The 18,872-nt window shown below is 42.8% G+C and overlaps 1 protein-coding gene across 1 annotated transcript in view; it reads left to right on the plus strand.

Annotated features, from left to right (window-relative positions):
• The window catches only part of Kiaa0586 (KIAA0586 ortholog), a 92,971-nt gene extending 76,378 nt beyond the window's left edge, over positions 1-16,593 (plus strand). The window contains exon 30 of the mRNA XM_050153563.1: positions 16,261-16,593. Coding sequence (XP_050009520.1) covers positions 16,261-16,412 — 152 coding nt within the window. The 3' untranslated portion in view covers positions 16,413-16,593. The remainder of the gene's footprint in view (positions 1-16,260) is intronic.
• The last annotated feature ends 2,279 nt before the right edge of the window (positions 16,594-18,872 follow it).

The raw sequence follows: 18,872 nt of genomic DNA on the forward strand, positions 1-18,872 counted from the left end.
CGGCGCGGGCGCCTCCCAGCTCCGTCTGCCGGCGCGGCGCGGGCGCCTCCCAGCTCCGTCTGCCGGCGCGGCGCGGGCGCCTCCCAGCTCCGTCTGCCGGCGCGGCGCGGGCGCCTCCCAGCTCCGTCTGCCGGCGCGGGCGCCTCCCAGCTCCGTCTCTAACTGAACTTTTTTAAGTGTACTTTTCTGGTCTTAAGGTAGGGTGGCCGCTTCAAACCACATGTGTGGGGAAGTATAGCTCAGTGTTAGGACGTCAGCCTGGTGCACAGGCCTGAATTCCATTCCCAGTCCAGAAGCAAAGCACAGAACAGACATGTGGGTCTCAGAGAGAGATGATGGGTTACAGACTAACAAGCACCAGAAATCCATATATTCAAACTGGTAACAAGCATTATCTGAGTATATTTGTCATCTACAAATGTCTACTTTCCTAATCTAAAATTTCCAAAGTCCATATTCCTCCAAACAAAAGCACGTTCAAGCCTATCATAGCCATACCCCAGTCCTGGTTCTTTCTGTTTTAGTCAGTGTTATATTGCTGTGAAGAAACATAACCATGGCAACTCCTATAAAGGAAAGCATTAAATTGGGGCTTATTCACAGGTGAGAGGTTTAGTCTGTTATTATCATGGTAGAAGGCATAGTGGTATGTAGGCAGACATGATACTGGAGAGGTAGCTGAGAGTTCTACAGCAGGAATTGAGAGACACTGGGCCTGGCTTAAACATTTGAAATCTCAAAGTCCATCCGCAGTGACACACTTCCTCCAAGGCCACACCTACCCCAGAAAAGGATACAGCTCCTAATAGTCTTACTCCCTCATGACTATGCTCTTATGGAGCCATTCCTATTTAAGCCACCACATCATCTTTGTGTTTCAGTTTATGTGAGGATATCTGCATACAAGCTGGAGTGTAACCTTATGAGGAAAGACTCTTCTCTGGAACATTCATGGGTTTTAAAACAGATGATTTTTTGTTTTGTTTTTAAAGGAAGTTAAAGATTTATTTATTATGTATATAGTGTTCTGCAGTATGCCTGCCGACAAGAAGAAAACACCAGATCTCATTACAGATGGTTGTGAGCCACCATGTGATTGCTGGGAACTGAACTCAGGAACTCTGGAAGAGCAGCCCAGTGCTGAACCATTTCTCTAGCCCATAGACGATTATTTTAACTTCAGTTTCTGTATGAAAATTTATGCTTTTGATTTAAAAGAGGGGGAAATACAGATCATCTAGGGAAAAAAATATACAGTTAAGTCAGTTGTTTAAGAATGAACTAAATAGAAGGCCAGAGAGATGGCCCAGCCATCACCAAGCCTGGCCTCTTGTTCAATCCTCAGGACCTGCATGGTGGAAGGAGAGAACCAACTCTCGAAATTTGTCCTTTGCCCTCAATATGTGTGTGTTGTTTGCACACACACAGCAAATGAGTGTATAATAAAAAGTTTTAAGGCGGGGTGGAGAGCATGCATAATATATTATCTAGGATAGAACTGTGCATGGTGATGTCCTTTACAATGGACAGAGTGCATAAAGGACTACATGAGAATATAACAAGCCATGCAGGGGGAGGTCAGAGGACAGTTTTCAGGAATCAGTTTTCTCCTTCTACTGTGTGGGTCCCGGGATTAGACTCGGGTCGGCAGTTTGACGGCAAGAACCTTTCCCTGCCAAGCCATCTTGCAAGCTCTCCAAAACCACTGACGTAACTGTGTATAGATTGACAGCATCTGTGTGTGTGTCTGTGTGTGTGTGTGATTAATGAAGTAAACATCCCTGGGAGGAGGGAAACTGTCTCTAGGGCACCTAAACCAAGGGATGGAATTGTCACTGCTGGTAGCTACTCTCCAAGTTTGTGAGGGTCTCTTACACAGCATAGCCTTCCTCCACAGAAATTAACTACAGTTACAAGTTAACATGTTACCAATGCTTCTCTGTGTTAACATCTCTGGCTGTCCTGGATAGCAGTCCATGGCTGCCGGTTCGCACACTGGGAACCAGGAGGGTTGTTTCCTTCAGTTCAGCAGCAGAGCAGGGCAGCAGTGGGCGTGGGCTCTGCTTGCAGTTCTAGGCACGTCTCTGGTGTCTGAGGACAGTGCTTCTAATCTGAACAGATGTGAACTTTTCTAATTATTTAAAACACAGATTCCAGGCTTCACCTTGACACTGCCTAATGTGGAGGCCAGCTTTGCTGGTGCTCACAGTTCTGATTCAGAAATGGAGCAGTTGACTGACTCTGTTGGTTTCTGTGACTTTGTGCTTCTGTTGTAGACACAGAATAGAGGCAGTGCAGTCTGGAGTCAGGCCGCCTAGGTTCACACCACAGCTTAACCTCTCTGCTTTTCTGATCTGGAGTATCATACATGCTTCATTAGGTTGGTATGGTCATTAAAGAACAGATTCTCTTATTATAAGGCATGATATTATAGAAGACACATATTAGGAACTAAGGAAGTAGTAGCTATAATTAGCATGACTGTGTGGAGGAAATTGCTCCTCCTTTCTCCACTTACAATGTGCAGCTGCTCCTTTAACAGGTGGGCACTGAACCCGTGCTAGTTCTGAGCTCTGATGTTGGTGCCAGAGTGCCAGCAGGATCTGCGTTCTGTGTGACTTCAGGCAGGTACATTGACTCTACATGGCACGTTTGTTCCTCATAAGTGATCGTAAGTCATGGCTAGGTATAGCATGTTTGAATTTATATTGCTATATGTACATACTGGATTCTTCACAGTTCCCCTTTGACTTGTACAGTGTATAGTTAGATCTTGCAAAGTTGACTAGCAAGGATGCCTTTTGTGTTATAATCATACCTGTTGGCAGGCACTGTTTTTAGTCAATTGTATTCTGTCAGCAATTCTCCTGTGTGTGCATGAGAGAGGCTCCATGGGGAGACTAGAAAATGCCCTCAGGTGTCCTTACTTCAGCTAGGCTAACTGGTCAGAGAGCTTTCAGGATCTGCCCATCTCCACCCATATCCAGCCTTTCTGTAGGTGCTGGGGACTCTGCGTGTGCAGCGAGAACTGAGCCATCCTCTAGTCCCAGCTCTCAGGTTTTTAAAACCAAAGAGAAAGGGATTACTCAAGGCTCGGCAGGCAAGTGTAGACTTTGGCACCCTGGTTCAGACCACAGGTGAGTACACAGGAAAACATTGAAGAACTACGACATTTCTCAGAAAAACCACCTCAGAGTTCTAATGACAAAAGGCAACACAGGAAATGTCTTTAATAAAAAGTTCTTTCTTAAAAGATGTTAGCATGGAACCATAATTATACTTAAATTACTTTAAGCTGGAGCACCAGTTGCTTGTAAAATACGTACTAGAGCCGTGAAACTGTGAGTGCGTGCATATGTGTCCACGCGTGGGGTGGGGACTCATGCGAGCAGAAGGGTGGGAGGGAGCTGAACCACCCAAGGTTACACTAAGTCCGATTGTCAGCTCAGAAGCCACAGGGGGACATGGGTTACTTCTTCCTGTTACTGTAATTGCAGTGATGCTCTATTATCTATGAACCCAGGAAAGTACTTAGGTAGCAGGTTAGTTCTCTCGGGAGCCTTTCATGCCGTCCTAACTTAGGCGGCCCTGGAAGTCTGTGTTGGGTATTTTCTAATTACTGTGTCAGCGTGCTCAGTCATCTGACTGTGCCAGTTTCCTGAGAGAGTGTAGTTAGTACTCCTCTTAAGGAAGAGCGCAGAATTAGTTTCTGTATGCCCATCCTTTCTGTGGTGCCGCAAAATATGTATATTCTGCAATTGAAATATTTATTTTTGCCAAACAACAACAAATCCCCCACCAAGGTCAACACCGCTTCAAACTGCAATTAATGAATATAAGAATTTGGAAATGAAAACTTTGTTTAGTGTGAGGAAAAATCATTCTCTCAACTGTATCCACACGGCTTCTTGTTTGTGTCAACTGAGGGTGACTGTGTCTGCCTTCTGTGAATTCTCTGGGGCAGGGGTCTGGCTTTGTTGAATGAGCCAATTGTTTTCCTTTGTGTTGCCCATCTTGTAAGTGCCCATCTGGTTTGTATCAGACTGTTTTCACAGCCAGCAAGTGCTGCCTTCCCTTACCCTGCACTCTGGGGCTGTGTGCGGCCGACAGCCGTGCCAGCAAGGCCCGTGCGGGGCCTCACAGCTTGGAGCTGTTATCAGAGGACTGGTGATGCAGAGCCTGGACGGGCCTTATTCCCATTGGTGTCGTGTGCAGGAGCAGAAACCCAGCCTCCTTCCCCGTGCCTGAAGCTTACAACAATGGCAGATGGTTCAGGCTCCCGTCAGGACATGGAATGTTGTTGTTCTTATTTTCTAGTGGCTTCCTGTGTGGGAAAGCTCATTTTTCATTCTTTGACTCCTCTAAAATTTACCAGGTCCAGCCCTAGGGAGGAGAACTGGTCACGGTGTCAGATTTAATTTTTCTTCTCAAATTTAGTGAGAAGTGGTTAGTGTCGCAGAAATCACCATTAAGACAGCACAGATGATGCCATGGAATTTTAGTGATAATCGCAAGCCATAGTTGGTGAGAAATTTTCATATTTAGGAAAGGGCTGCATCTCAGAAAATGGGTTTTCTGTCTGTAGATTATATAAACTTTAGCGCTAACTTGCTTTGTAAATGTTAGTCATTTTGCCTTCAGCCTCTGTAACTGCCAAATGTCACTTATAAGAACATTGCAATAGAGACGTTTTCCTGCACTCTGTGACCGGGTTTAGTATTGTCAGTTGAAATCACAGGAATTAGTGTGGAGTAACAGTGACAGTTATGTTCGAGTGTAGTTACAGTGCCATCCCCCAGCAAACTGTTTTGCACAAAAAGTACAGTATGTGTACAGAACATATTAAGATTTCAGAAATATTCCAGATTAGTTAAAATTAGTATGTTTTTATTTCCTTCTTGTCTTTTTTCTTTTATAGCTTGTTTTTAATTACGTCAAGTAGCTAGTTGTCAAAATTTAATGGATAGTAAGTTGTGTGAGAATCAATATGGCAAAGTAATAATTCCTCTTTGCTTCTGAAGGGCTTGTGCATACTACGCTAGAGTTTAAGGGAGCCTTTGGTTGGTTGGTTTGTTGTTTTGAAACAGGGTTTCTCTGTGTAGCACTATCTGTCCCGGAACTCGCACTGTACACCAGGCTGGCCTCGAACTCAGAGATCCACATCCCTCTGCCTCCTGAGTGCTGGGATTAAAGGCGTGCACCACTGCCTGGCAGAAGCTCCTGTTTGTATTCAGTTTAGCAGTAACAATGTTAAGTCATCATTAGAAACAGTTAAAAATCCAATTGTATTCCCCCTAATTGCTGAAGCTAACCTATTAGTTTTTCCCAGTTTTATTTTTTTTTTATGTATGAATAACATATATGCACAGAGAAAAAGTACTGTAGCTCGAAAAAACAGCCCAAGCAGACCACACTTGCGCGGCCAGTGTCCCAGTGCAGAGAGCCGCGTGTGGCCCCAGGGTCCTTAGTTCCCTCTCTGTCATATCTTCCACCCACAAGGATGCAACCACTGTTCTGACTTCTGTTACTTTTTTGATTTTGCACTTTATGTAAATGAAATAATACAGTGTGCATGGCATCTTTCACAGGTGTTATGTGATGTTTTACTCTTGATTTTCTTAGGGCCACCACCTGGCTCCCAAACAAATCCCATACGGATACTTTTCTTAGTTAAAAACTTGTGGCCTTAGCTCGGCTTGTTTCTTGACCACTTTTCTTAACTTTAATTATTCTGTCTACCTTTTGCCTGTGGCTTTTATCTTTCTCTATTTCTGTATACCTTTCCTTTGCTTCTTTCTCTGTAGCTTGCAGTGTAGCTGGGTGACTGGCCCCTGGCATCCTCCTTTCCTTGTTCTCTCAGAGTTCTCCTTCTGTCTATCCTCTCTGCCTGCCAGCCCTGACTACCCTTGCTCCTGCCTCGCTATTGGTTGTTCAGCTCTTTATTAGACCATTGGGTGTTTTAGACAGGCACAGTAACACAGCTTCACAGAGTTAAACAAATGCAGCGTAAACAAAAGTCACACACCTGAAAATAATATTCCACAACACATAGGCAAATCAATTGTAAACTTTTAAAGATTCTTTTCTTTTTAGAACTGTTATGGCATGCTTTTCTAAAGAGTTGTCTAGGAGGAATTTGTTTTAGGAGCTGTCTCACAAGCTCTTGAGCCAACAGGAAGTCCGCCGTAGATAAAGCTGTCTACTAAAACATGGTTTCTCAGTTCTCAACCAGATTTTAATGATGGAATGTCCCTCTAGACATTCTTGCCCCTAAAAGGCAAGCAGACCATGTCATAACAATGCAGAGTAATGCATTTACGTACTTAACTGCTTTTTAATGAGTTCCAATAATTAAATGTACATTATTAAAGTAAATCATGGTCTGTATTGAGAATAGATGGTGAGTCGTCAATTTCCTGAATTAACCAGCGACTTCTTGGCAGTTGGATAGAAGCTCTTGTGTTACCAGATGCTATTCTGAAAAGTGCTATTATTTGAGTTGATGTACCTACTTAGACACAGAGCCAGCAAGCAACTTAATTCAAAAGATTGCTTGTTTTAAAACACTAACATTTTAATGTATTTTAAATACCTTATTAATAGTCTTAAATTTTTTGTGTGTGTGTGCAAACTCAAATTTGTATTAAAAATGAATCTTTCTTGAGTATCTTTAATTTTGTCTCCTTATTTGTTTTAAATTCTGAACATTCATTTCAAAATCCGTGCTTTGTTTTAGGAATGAAAAAGTTTGTGTTTTGAAAAAGTTTGTGTTTTGAGAGGCTTCTTCCATATATCCCTGTTATATAGTTAAGACTTGTAGGCATAATTTTTGTCCTGTGAACCAAATAACCACACAGGGACTTATCAGTTATAAATGCTTAATCTATAACTTAGTCTGGTTACTGACTAGCTCTTACAACTTAAATTAGCCCTTATTTCTTATCTAAGTTCTACCACGTGGCTCACAAAGTACCTTTTTTTCCCCCAACACAGCCTGTTCATCTTGCTTCTCCCATCCCTGCACTTCCCCCACCCCTGTCCAAAAGTCCCACTTAACCTCTTCCTGCCCAGTTATTGGCCATTTAGCTCTTTATTAAACCAATGAGAGCAATACATCTTCACGGTGTACAAAAAGATTGTTCCACAACACACAGCCCTGCAAGTTGTTTTGTTTAATAATATTGTATGATAGATTGTTTTGTTTTAGGTTTTAAAAACTGTTTTTGTGTGGTTGGATTTAGCTCCATTCCACTCCTGGTGCTCTTTTTTCCTCAAAAGTTACTCTCTGGAATTTACCCTGCTCAGCTTGCTTCTTTTCATTATGAATCTTCATTAGAGTTACTGCTAATAACCACATAACAGAGTCTATACTAGGCTGTTTTGAGGTTTCCTATGTTAACAGAATTAACCCAAAACTCTTCTGCCTCAGGCAGACTCTTTGGACACGGGCAAAAGGCAACCACTTTCTTCACCAAAATATTACAAGAATGATCTCTAGGGAACATACTAAAATTCTTCTCCTCTGAAACTTCTTGAGTCAGCCCACCATAGTTCAAATAACTCTTAACCCCACTGTCTTCATGCTCCTACTAGTATAGCCCATCTATCAGTGCCTAAAGCATTCACCGCTTTCCAAATCCAAAGTATCAAAATCTAAATTCTTCTAAACAAATAAATGGTCAGGCCTATTACAGCAATATCCCAGTCCCTGGTACCAACTTCTGTCATAGTTTGGGTTTTTATTGCTGTGAAGAGACGCCATGACCGTGACAACTCTTATAAAGAAAGTATTTAATTGAGGGGGCCCATTTACAGTTTCAGTGGTTCATTCCATTATCATCATGGCGGGGAGTATGGTGGTGTGCAGGCAGACGTGGTGCTGGAGCTGAGAGTGCCAAATCTTGACTCGGAGGTAATAGGAAATTGACTGAGTGTTACACTGAGGGAAACTTGAGAAAAAGACATCAAAGCCTCCCGCCCCCCCCCCCCCCCCCCCCCCCCCCGTGACACATTTCCTCCAACAAGGCTACATCTCCTAATAGGGCCACTCCTCTGGGGAACCATTTTCTTTCAAACCACCACACCTGAGCACCTTTCAGTCCCTCTCTCTTGTGTTTGTATAGCAGCACCAACAGCCGTGATGGCATTTGTGACACTTCCTGTACATAGCCAACTGAGAGAATCTTTAGCCTGGTTCTAGGGGGTGTACTGGGAGGAAGGACCTGCTCTTGGGACACTATAGTTCTCCAGTGGAAGGGCCTCTGCTGCCCACTGACATCTGTTTCCAGTCTGTTAAGCCAAAGGGACAGATAGTAGCTTCTTTCCTCACTCCGGAGACTCAGGCAGAATGGAAGTGAGCAGAGATACGCCACAGTAAACACCATTAGTGCAGTCAGGAATAGTGTCAAAGATGGGTGTTAAATTTTGTCCTCTTTGCAGATTTTGAATATGTAAGTAACTTATATTTACCATTCTCTTGTCTTCATAAAAGCCCATTTTCATTCAGAAGTATCCTTTTAAAGCTTTAGTTTCTCTTTTTTGATTTTTCTATGCATGTCATATTTTAAAATACTAATTTTCAGATGTTTCATTATATATTAACATATTATATATAATACATATATATAATATGTTAAACCAGTGGTTCTCAGCCTTCCTAACTCTGTGACCCTTTAATATAGCATATAGTTGTTGTGCTGACCCCAGCCATAAAATTGTTTTTGTTGCTACTTCCAAACTAATTTTGCTACTGCTATGAATCATAATGTAAATATCTGTGTTTTCGATGGTCTTAGGTGATCCCTGTGAAAGGGTTTTCTACCCCCAAATGGGTCACGACCCATAGATTTGAGAACCCCAGGTTTGAGTTGAATGTTCGCAGACAGAATGTGTGGCCTGGAATAATGAAGCATGTAGTGTTTATAATCTTTGTAATTTCTTTTTTAAAACCAGCATCTCACTCTAGAGCCTTTTGCGTGTGTTGCTCAGGTGTAAGGCATCAAGCCTGGGCTGATTGTTAGAGTGTTGCTCACTTACATCTTACTTCTTATAACGTCCGCCTGGAATCCGTGTGGACTGAAAGCTTGAGCAGCAGCAGGATGGCTTAGTGACTGCGGCTGCTCACCGCTGGTGACCTGAGTTCAGTCTCCGGGACCATGGGGAGGAAGGAGAGAAATGACTACCAAAAGCTGACCTCTGACCTCCACACACGCCCCCAACACACACACACACACACACACACACACACGTAAACACGCATGTCAAAATTTTAAAAGAAGCTTGAGTGGCAGCTTTTTTGAATACTAGAGAAATGATGAAAGGAATACTTATTGTACTTTATGACACATTTTCTTCATTATTGCTCAGTTCCAAGGGTTTGTTTGAAACAACAGTTGGTGGTTGTTGACTGGCTGTATTTTGAAGTGCAGGTTAACACCATGCCATCAGTGTGGTCCAGTTCTTGGTATTCCCAGCAGTTTGTTGGCCTGAGAACTGTAGGTTAAATAGCCTTATCTAAAATGCTTGGGACCAGGAATGGTCTGGTTAGATTTTTGAAATCTCAGAATATTTGTATATACATAATGCAATCTAGGGATGGTACTCTTGACTAAACATGAAATTCACTTGTATTTCACACGTACCTTACCTCAGAGATTGGAGATTACTTTACACAATATTTTTAGTGCACATGTACCATGGCCTTGGTCACGACATGCTGTCAGATTTAGCTTATTTTTGGAGCATTTTGGTTTTCAGAGCTTGGATTAGGAAATCCAGCCTATATGTGAGCCACAAATTGTTTCACTTTTCTCTGCTTTCCTTCCTTACCATGAAAAGAGACCCCGTGGATTTTATTGAATTGCTCTTCCCTTGGGTCAATGGTATGTTTCCCTTTGCTGTCTGAGAACGGGTTGTTTCTAGCAGGGTGGCCTAAGCTGGCTAGGGCAAGGGGAGAGTCTAAACTTTTTTTTGTGAAGTCTTTAGGTAAGGGAATGTGAACTATAACCTCCTAAGAAACAGTTCATGAGTTTCTTTTCTTTTTTAAAAATTGGGTTATTTTGTGTGTGACTACAGTTTGATGTGTGGCTCTCTGCTTTCCTCTTCCATCCTTTTATAAAGATAAACATCTGTCAGGCAAGGCCCTATCTGCTGACAGTCATTACATTCATGTGTTTGACTTCCTTCTTTACTTTGAGGGCACCTGATCAGGCTTCTGTTGACCCAGTTTTATGAGAGGAACTATGGGAATGAATGATTTGGCCTGAATTCTTCCTTATGAGTAGGAATTGTGGTTATTTCTATGCTTAGCTGGTTTTTTACTGGGAAAAAGGACAAAACTGTGTTTTAATATAGCTTCATTGGGCGCTGCAGGCAGGCCACAGGGTGGGCCCAGTTTGTGTCTTGTCTCTGTATGTACAGGTGAGATTGCTATGCTAAAGGTCTACAATTTGGGGCTCTTAAGGCTTTTTCCACTTTCTTACCAAGGCTTCTCTCTCATAATGAACACAGTAGAAATTCTGGCGCCTTTTTTTACTCTTCTACGGTATGTGCAGAGTCACCCAGAATTAGGAACCTTAGCTCTCTAAGGTACATTAGGGGACAGGGAAGGAAGCCTTTATCCGTTTGAAAGTTTGTAAAATGCTGAATTCAAAGCCGCAGGTGTGGTGGCCAGAGCAGTGAGGGCATTGCTCAGGAGAATTCCATCTGGGGCAGGTTATTTGTTGGGACAGGATAGTGTTTAAACTTTGAAGTCAGTTTTAAACAACGTGAAGCAGCTGGAAGCTGGCATAAGAAGAAACAAACCCTTCACGTTAACTATTGCTGTTAGAGGAAAGGAATTGGAGTTGTTTTCACAGGTGCCTGGGCGTTCATTTTTCCTATCTGAGCTACCTTATTTTATCTCAAATTATAAATTTTAGGATAAGCATTTGTCAGTTCATTTGAAAAACAGAAGCAGTAATAAATTCAAGAATAATAGGGCTTGTATGTCCATACTTTAGAATAAGATACTGAAGGCTAGTGAGGTAGCTCAGCCATTAGAGGCTGAGGCTCACAACCAAGTGGACACAATAAGATATCATAACTATTAAAATACCCCTTTAAGGGTGAGAGATAAAATGTGACTAGTGATTCTGGATAGTGAGAGCAAAGCAAACATTACCCAGGACACGGAGTGTCATATAACCAGCCAGCCCGTCAGCACATGTAACATTTGTTCTCAAGCACTGATAGGGCGTTGTAAAACCTGCAGGCTGGGTTAAGTATGTGAGGAGAATTTAATGCAGCAGGAGAGTTTAGCAGCTGCTTTACACAAGGAATTGAAGGAGGAGCAGATGAGACCAAGGTGGATAGGAAAATGCTTCCAGAGCCTAATAAAACACTGCTCAAATGCTGTAACATTTTCAGACAACTGGGAAGCCACTGCGTTGCTGGGAATAGTTGCTGATTTTGAAAACAAGATCTGGAGTATGAATGCAAACACACTTAGAAGAGCCCATAGATCCTCGAGGAAGAAGTCTACTTGATTTCAAGATTCAGTATGTGTCTAGCATCGTGCTAGAACTTAGTAGAAAACAGACCCAAATGCGGCAGCCCTTGGCCCAGTGGAGCACGCGTTTAATAGCAGACTCGAAAGCTAGGTGCTCTCTGTGAGTTTAAGGCCAGCCTGATCTATATAGTGAGCCCCAGGACAGCCAGGGCTATGTAGTCTTGAGGAGGTGGCAGACACACAGAGGACTAGTGACAGTCCAGCTGGTACCTGGTGCAGTCAAGTTGCACCCGTATTGCTCAGAGAGACAACTCCTGAGCTTTTACCAGTCCTGCTGGGAAAAGTGCAGAGGGTGGATTCAGTTGCTCCTGGACGGGGGCAGTGAATGAATGGCTTAAAGGAATAAAATAAAATGGAAAAAGAAAAACGTGAAGTTGAAGTTATAGGAGGTGGGGAGATCTGGGAGGATTTTGGGGTGACTGTGGTCAAAATACATTATATGAAATGTTCAAAGAATTAATAAAAAAGACCTTTTAATTGGGTGGTCACAGACCCTCTTAAGATACTGAATGCTGTGCCTTTCTCCTCCCCAAACAGTGCCTAGGTGAAATAGTTTTCATGGTTATATGGTGTTCATTCCCCTGGGCTAATTAGGATCCTCCGAGGACCTGGATTAAAGATTATTACAGTTGCTTCTTTTAAACTTTATTTTTAATGCCCAGTTTATAAGAAACTAGTCTTTATTCACAACTAGAAAAAGTCCAGATGATGGCGGTCAGAATCTTACCACGGCACAGTCGTCTTGTAGATGACCATCATTCATAAACGTGCCAGGACGAGGTGTCCGTGAGGCTGTTGTCCTCTTTGAACTGCCAAGAAAAAGCTCCTCTCTTTACCTTAGTTGTTTTTGGAGGCAGTGCTTTGTTTGGGGTCCTCCTAGCTTTCAGGGAAAGATCTAATAATGGGTCACCAAAGCGCTAACATTTAGACCCATCATCCACGACCTGTTGATGAAGTGGGTTCTCTACCCAAGAAGTACATGCACTAGATACATGTATATCTAATATGCATTAAAAATTCTGTATTGAGCCCGGGTGGTGGCACACACCCAGTACCTGGGAGGCAGATGGATCTCTGAGTTCGAGGCCAGCCTGATCTGCATAGTGAGTTCCAAAACAGCCAGGGCTACACAGAGAAACCCTGTTCTGAAAAAACAAACAAACAAATAAATAAATAGTTATTTTTGTGTTCCTTAGTCCTAAAAATCCAGCAACAGAGAATGGAAAATATTTATGAATTTTTAATATTTCAAAGCAAAATTTTAGTATTTTGAATTTTTAAAGTATATTAAATTATGTCTCTGGATGAATCAAATCTAAGGTCTGATTCTGGCATCTTGAGCTCAGATGCACGCCAGGCCCTAATGAGACACTGCCTAGTCCTGGGATCAAGGAGTCATTTTTGTGTTCAGGCCTGGAAACAGCTGTTGAAACAGTGACATCATAGTGTAGTGACATAGCTGGAAGCTTTAAGTTAAACTTGAAAGCACCAAGCTACATGTAATATAGGTAGAACACGGGCATGTGCTCTAATGTGATATAGTAGGATGTTCTGTTCTTTCATCTTCTTTCTTCTGCTCTCTGACCGCCGTTACCGGCTTTGAATATTAACCTTTTGTCTGTTAACAATAATCAACTGGTGCTTTTTAAAACATTCCAATTTAAAGTTGTCTTTTAAAGTCCTAAAAAGTGATTATTTAAAAACTTATGAACTTGAAAATATCTTCTGAAGATGTTTATTAACAAATAAAATGGTACATTTTATTGATACAATTTTTATTTAAAATGATGGTGTTCCAGAGTACTTTTCACACAGGGTCTCGTAGCCCAGGCTGCACTCTAGCCCCAGCTCCAGCTCCTGAGTACTAGGATTACAGGGTTCAGCAGCATAGCCAGTGTGTGAAACCCAGGATCTGTGCGTGCTGGACAAGCACTCTACCAGACTGAGCGACCGCCCCAATCCTCTGTTTTGTTTTCTTACTAGTTTCCATGTAACATTCCTATCATTTTCCCTAAAGCAGAGTTCCTTCTATAGCCCTCCCCATGGGACTGGTGTCTGTTGGAATGGCCCCTGGTCAGTTCCCCTGGAGTAAACTAACTTAACTGAATGTCGTTTCTATTCCAGTAGCATATATAACACCTGTGATGACCCTGCTTAATGCTCACCAAACTCCTTGAGGCTCTGTCATAGTTGAGAGCTGGGGTCAGAAAATTGATGTGTATATAGAGCAGTTTTGTTCAGATAACAAACTATTTGGCATTAGTTTGGGATAGCTGAGTAATTTTGTTTTGTTTTGTTTTTAAGACAGGGTCTCTCTGTGTAGCCTTGGCTGTCCTGGGCCTCTCTGTAAGCAAGACTGGCCTGGAGCTCAGATCTGCCTGCCTCCACCTCCTGAGTACTGGGATTAAAAGTGGCCTGCACCACAACTCCCCGGCTCTTTTTAAACAGGAGTTGACCCTGCCCTCTGCAGGCCTTCAGAGTTCACCATTCTTTCAGCCCAGTCTATAGTTGACCCCTTGGACACAAACTTAAATCTGTTCTTTTCTTCTCCTTTGCTTTATAGCCTTCCCAGCTTCTCGTGAGTCCCAGCTCAACTGCCCCTTGCAGATGATGTTTTGTTTTCTTATTTTTATTTTTTTAAGACAGGGTTTCTCTGTGTAGCCCTGGCTGTCCTGGAACTCACTCTGTAGACCAGGCTGGCCTTGAACTTACAGAGATCCACCTGACTCTGCCCCCTGAGTGCTGGGATTAAAGGTGTGTGCCACCACCCACCAGCTCGCACATCATTTTAACTAAGCCCCCCTATGTCTACCATGACGTTAGGAGCATTTTGAGAACGGGAGTTATCTTTTCATCCTTGCATCCACTCCTTGTCATCTTAGCTCCGTGTATGCAGCAGGGTCATACAGCTGTTTAGGCCAGCATACACCTATGACAAGGTCAGCTTAACATCTGTCTTGTTCATCTTGTTTGCCCCACAGAATCTTTGTTAGAATCAGATAAGATGATGAGAGAAAGGTTCTTGGAAAATTTTGTGTTGGTATTTAAGTATAAAGCAACAACTGCAAGAAACATAACTTGTCACTTGGCAATTCAGAATTTTAAAAAGTCATTATTGAACAATTTAACAAGCAATTTTAAGCATATAGATAAGAACAAGGTATGCATATAAAGCAGTTTTGTTCAAGATAACAAACTGTAGTTTGGGATAGCTGAGTGATTCAAGGAATGGAGTTCCTCTTCAGGCTGCGTGGGGAAGTAAGGTGGAGTGGAGCAGTATAGCTGTAGACTCCACTCAGTGCTAACTTGTGACGTCACCACAAATTACGCTGTGCTACTGGGTGCGTCTCTGGGTTATTTTGTATACTCTGGGTCATAGCTTTGTAAAACACAAGCGTATTTTAATAAGCCTTATGTCATATATAAGTTGGTTTTTCGAGACAGGGTTTCCCTGTGTAACAGCCTAGCTCTTGTAGACCAGGTTGGCCTCGAACTCACAGGAATTCACCTGCCTCTGCCTCCCAAGTTCTGAGATTAAAGGCGTGTGCCACCACCACCCGGCCCCTATAAATATTTTTAAATGCAATTTTTAACATTTCTTCATTTGGACATTCTATTCTTACAGGTCTAATACTGTTTGCAATCCATCGAATAGAATGCGTTCCCCCATATTTAATTAGATATACAGAGAAGGGGAGAATCACTTTACAGAATGAGTGCTTTCTAGTCAAATGTCATCACTATTTGAACGACCACTCAGCATTCTCTTAGACTGTGTGTGCAAATGTTAACTAATAGTGTAGCGCTGCTGGCACCGTCAGTGAGCAGTCACTTACAGTACATCCTGAGCTAAGAGTCAGGATAGAAGAAAGAGGAAAAGCAAAGAGCTTTGCCAAAGATGGACTTGGATTTGGTGTTTTTATTTTAGTTTTTAACAGACTGCTTCAAATTCACCACCCTCTTCCCTCAGCTTTCCCAAGAGCTAGGGGCCACTGCCATGACACCTGGGTTCAAATGCTTCTTCCACTCCTTCTTTTGAAGTTGCTGTGTAAGCAATAGTCCATCTTACTGCAAGCTGTGACAGTGGCTTCCAGTCACTCATCATCAACAGGGACAGCAGGCTCTGTTATGGGCTCAGTAGGGACAACAGGCTGTTACGGGGACAGTGGGTGTCTTAGCACTCACCACAGTGGGATGTAGGGTTTGGAATGACGCCAGCAGTGCTGAACTCTGCTCTCGCGGCTGTTCTTCCATCGCTCTGCCCCTCTATTTAACATGAAGACACTGGACTTTAGAGTGGTTAGGTGACTCACCACAAATGACAAGGTCAACAACTAGCAATCTGACTTAGTACTACAATATTTCATTAACTTTTTGACAATTTCACACATAGATTTGTGGCAATACAACCATCACCCTTTTATCTTTTTCATTCCTGCTGACCACTTTCTTCTTCCCAGCTCATCCCCCTATGTAAACTTAGTGGGGGAAAAAAAACTCAATCTTATGTGTGGTACCACAATTTCTAGTGCCTATTTCTCTTGTAAAATATTACATCTAAGGTATCCACAGTAAAAGGAAAAGCATGTTTTATCTCTGACATTTTGAACAACATGAGAAGAGACTAACTGTCTCCCGTTCAATTTGGAAAGAGAACACCGTCTGTGGTCACGGAGTGCTAGTGTTGCTGAACGCCTTTCTCCTTTGTGCAGGTGGTGAGACAGTCCCGCTCTTCACTGCACACACGTCACCTGCCAAGATGTCTGTGACTCTGCCCTCTGCGAACCTTGACAATTGCGCTCAGTCCCCGAGCACCAGCACCGTACAAGGCAACGAGGAGTCCTCGGGGACAGATACCTTCTGAGCAGGAGGGAGCCAGCACAGCGTTGATGAACACACGTCACTTTGCTTCAGATCATTCACCTAGACTCTTGGTTTGCCTTTGAACATATTTTTTTGGAGAAAAACATTTCTAATATTTTATTAAAATGAAAGTGTTCTTTAAATATTTGGTAAGGCTTTTGAATAAAGTAAATGTAACTCACTGAGTCTGGCTACGAGTTGTTTCTCAGAAGCCAGGGGGAGCATGGAGCAGTGAAAAGAGCATAGCTTTTGACTCTGAGAATTTATCTTAAGTGTGATTGTCTGTGAACTTACAGAGTCCAAGGTTATCCATCCTAGCATTTTTACAGCAATTCAGGGTAATCTAATGTCTGTCCACCAGGGCCTAGATGAAGTGATGACACATTTCCATATTGTGCAATGTAGTTCTAAAAAGAATTTTCAGATGTGTGTATATTGATATGGAATTCCTCTCAAAAGAAGAAACCTACATTTTTCTAATTTTTGAGTAAAAACAAAGTCTTTAACTTAACGGTTCTTATGATGTACTTAGGCATCTCTATAAAACTTTGATGTCTGTCCACCACAACTGCGTTATAAGTAGTTCTGTCCAGGTTTACTCCTATGCATTCCTCTGCCATCCACTTCAAATCTTTCTGGAATAGGAAAACTACTCATTTTTGTCTCCAGGGGAAGTGACTGATGGCTAAGAAGTAGGAGTCAAGGATGACCATAGGTGTGCTTCATTCACTGCAGGAAAAGTGATGAGAAATGAAGCTGTTCTTTGTGTGCCTTACGTCTGCTCTGTGCACCTTTATACCGTTCAAACTTGGCTACTCCTGTGCTAACTGTAATCTTTCAAAACATCGGTGCACAACTAAAAGAGAGTGAAAAGGTACCGGGCGGTGGTGGCATGCACCTTTAATCGCAGCACGTGAAAGGCAGAGGCAGATCTGTGTGAGTTCGAGACCAGCCTGGTCTACAAGAGCTAGTTCCAGGACAGGCTCCAAAGCTGCAGAGAAACCTTAATTCTTGTTCCCATACCTGCTGGTTCTGTGATAGGTAAATGAGCCAGTTTTTGTCAGTTGCCTTGAGTTAATGCCTTTAATAATTATTTTTGAAGAATAAATGATTTGTGGTAATGCATTTGTTGGGGTGGTAAGTATTGGGGGTTGTGATGTGGGATTCCCCTCTGTATGCTGTGAATACCATTGGTGATTAAAGAAACTGCCTTGACCTGTTGATAGGGCAGAACTTAAGTAGGCAAGGAAAACTAAACTGAATGCTGGGAGAAAGGAAACAGAGTCAGGGAGAAGCCATGGAGCCCTGCCAGAGACAGACATGCTGAAACCTTTCCGGTAGGCCACTAGCCTCATGGTAAAATATAAAATAACGGAGATAGGTTAATTCTAGATGTAAGAGTAGCTAGCAATACACTTAAGTAATTGGCCAAGCAGTGATTTAAATAATATAGTTTCTGTGTAGTTATTTTGGGGCTGAGCATCCGGGAACCAATAAGCAGCCTCCTTACAACAGGGTTGGGCCAAGCAGGCATTGCCCAACGCAGTACATGGTGCCAGATGGGTGTGCAGTAAATGGTATCCCTCTTATCTCCCTAATACCTGTATCACACCTCCTCCTCCGAGGGCTCAGGGGTCATCACGGAGCAGAGGGCGGAAAGATTCTAAGAGTCCGCCGCAGTGGAAAACTAAAGCCAAATGGTGTGTTCCAGACAGGGCAAGGCGTTCACACAAATGAACTCACAGTGGTTGTGACTACTGCATGTGCAAGATAAAGCCAGACAAAATCCCAGCATGGAGGGGAGTGGTGGACACAAAGGCCACCATAGCTGTGGAGTGTTGGCAGTTGATGGTTGCTGGGAGAGCGAGAATTGGTTTTCTTCAAGGATGCGGTCCCCAAGAGGCTACCTGCACTCCAGTGGACAGAGCAACACTAAGTGGACACAGTGGGTTTAAAACAACAGAAACACAGGAATTGAGAGAGACTGGTAGGCCCAGTGGGGAAGGAACTGGAGATGAAATGGGGGGGGGGGAGCAGGCTTTCAAAACATTACAAATGCATTTATTAAATTCTCAAACAAAAATTTACCTCCCTCCACTAGTCTTTCCTGTCACCACTGAAATTCACACACACAGCAATTATAGCCACCCTTCGCCTTTCCGAGCAATGTTTAAGGTTATTTTGCAGGTCACCCCCCTTGCTGCACAGGAGACCCTTAGGGGGCTTCAGAAAGAGCTAATGCCTGGGCTACATACCAGGGATTCTGGTTTAATTGACCTTGGGTGAGGTCCAGGCAATGGTATTAAAAGTGAAAAAAGATCTTTTTAGACGACTTCGGTGTACACTCAAGGTTGAGAATTACCGAAGAGCAATTTAGAATTCCTTTTGCCTCTAGTAGGGCCCAGGGTCTGGGGAGTTTTCGCTGAAGTTAGAAACCTGTGCAGAAAAGCGTGTGGGCCTT

This window comes from Alexandromys fortis, unplaced genomic scaffold, assembly GCF_014885135.2.
Source record: "Alexandromys fortis isolate MF-2015 unplaced genomic scaffold, M_Fortis_MF-2015_v1.1 scaffold_82, whole genome shotgun sequence".
Classification (NCBI taxonomy): domain Eukaryota; kingdom Metazoa; phylum Chordata; class Mammalia; order Rodentia; family Cricetidae; genus Alexandromys; species Alexandromys fortis.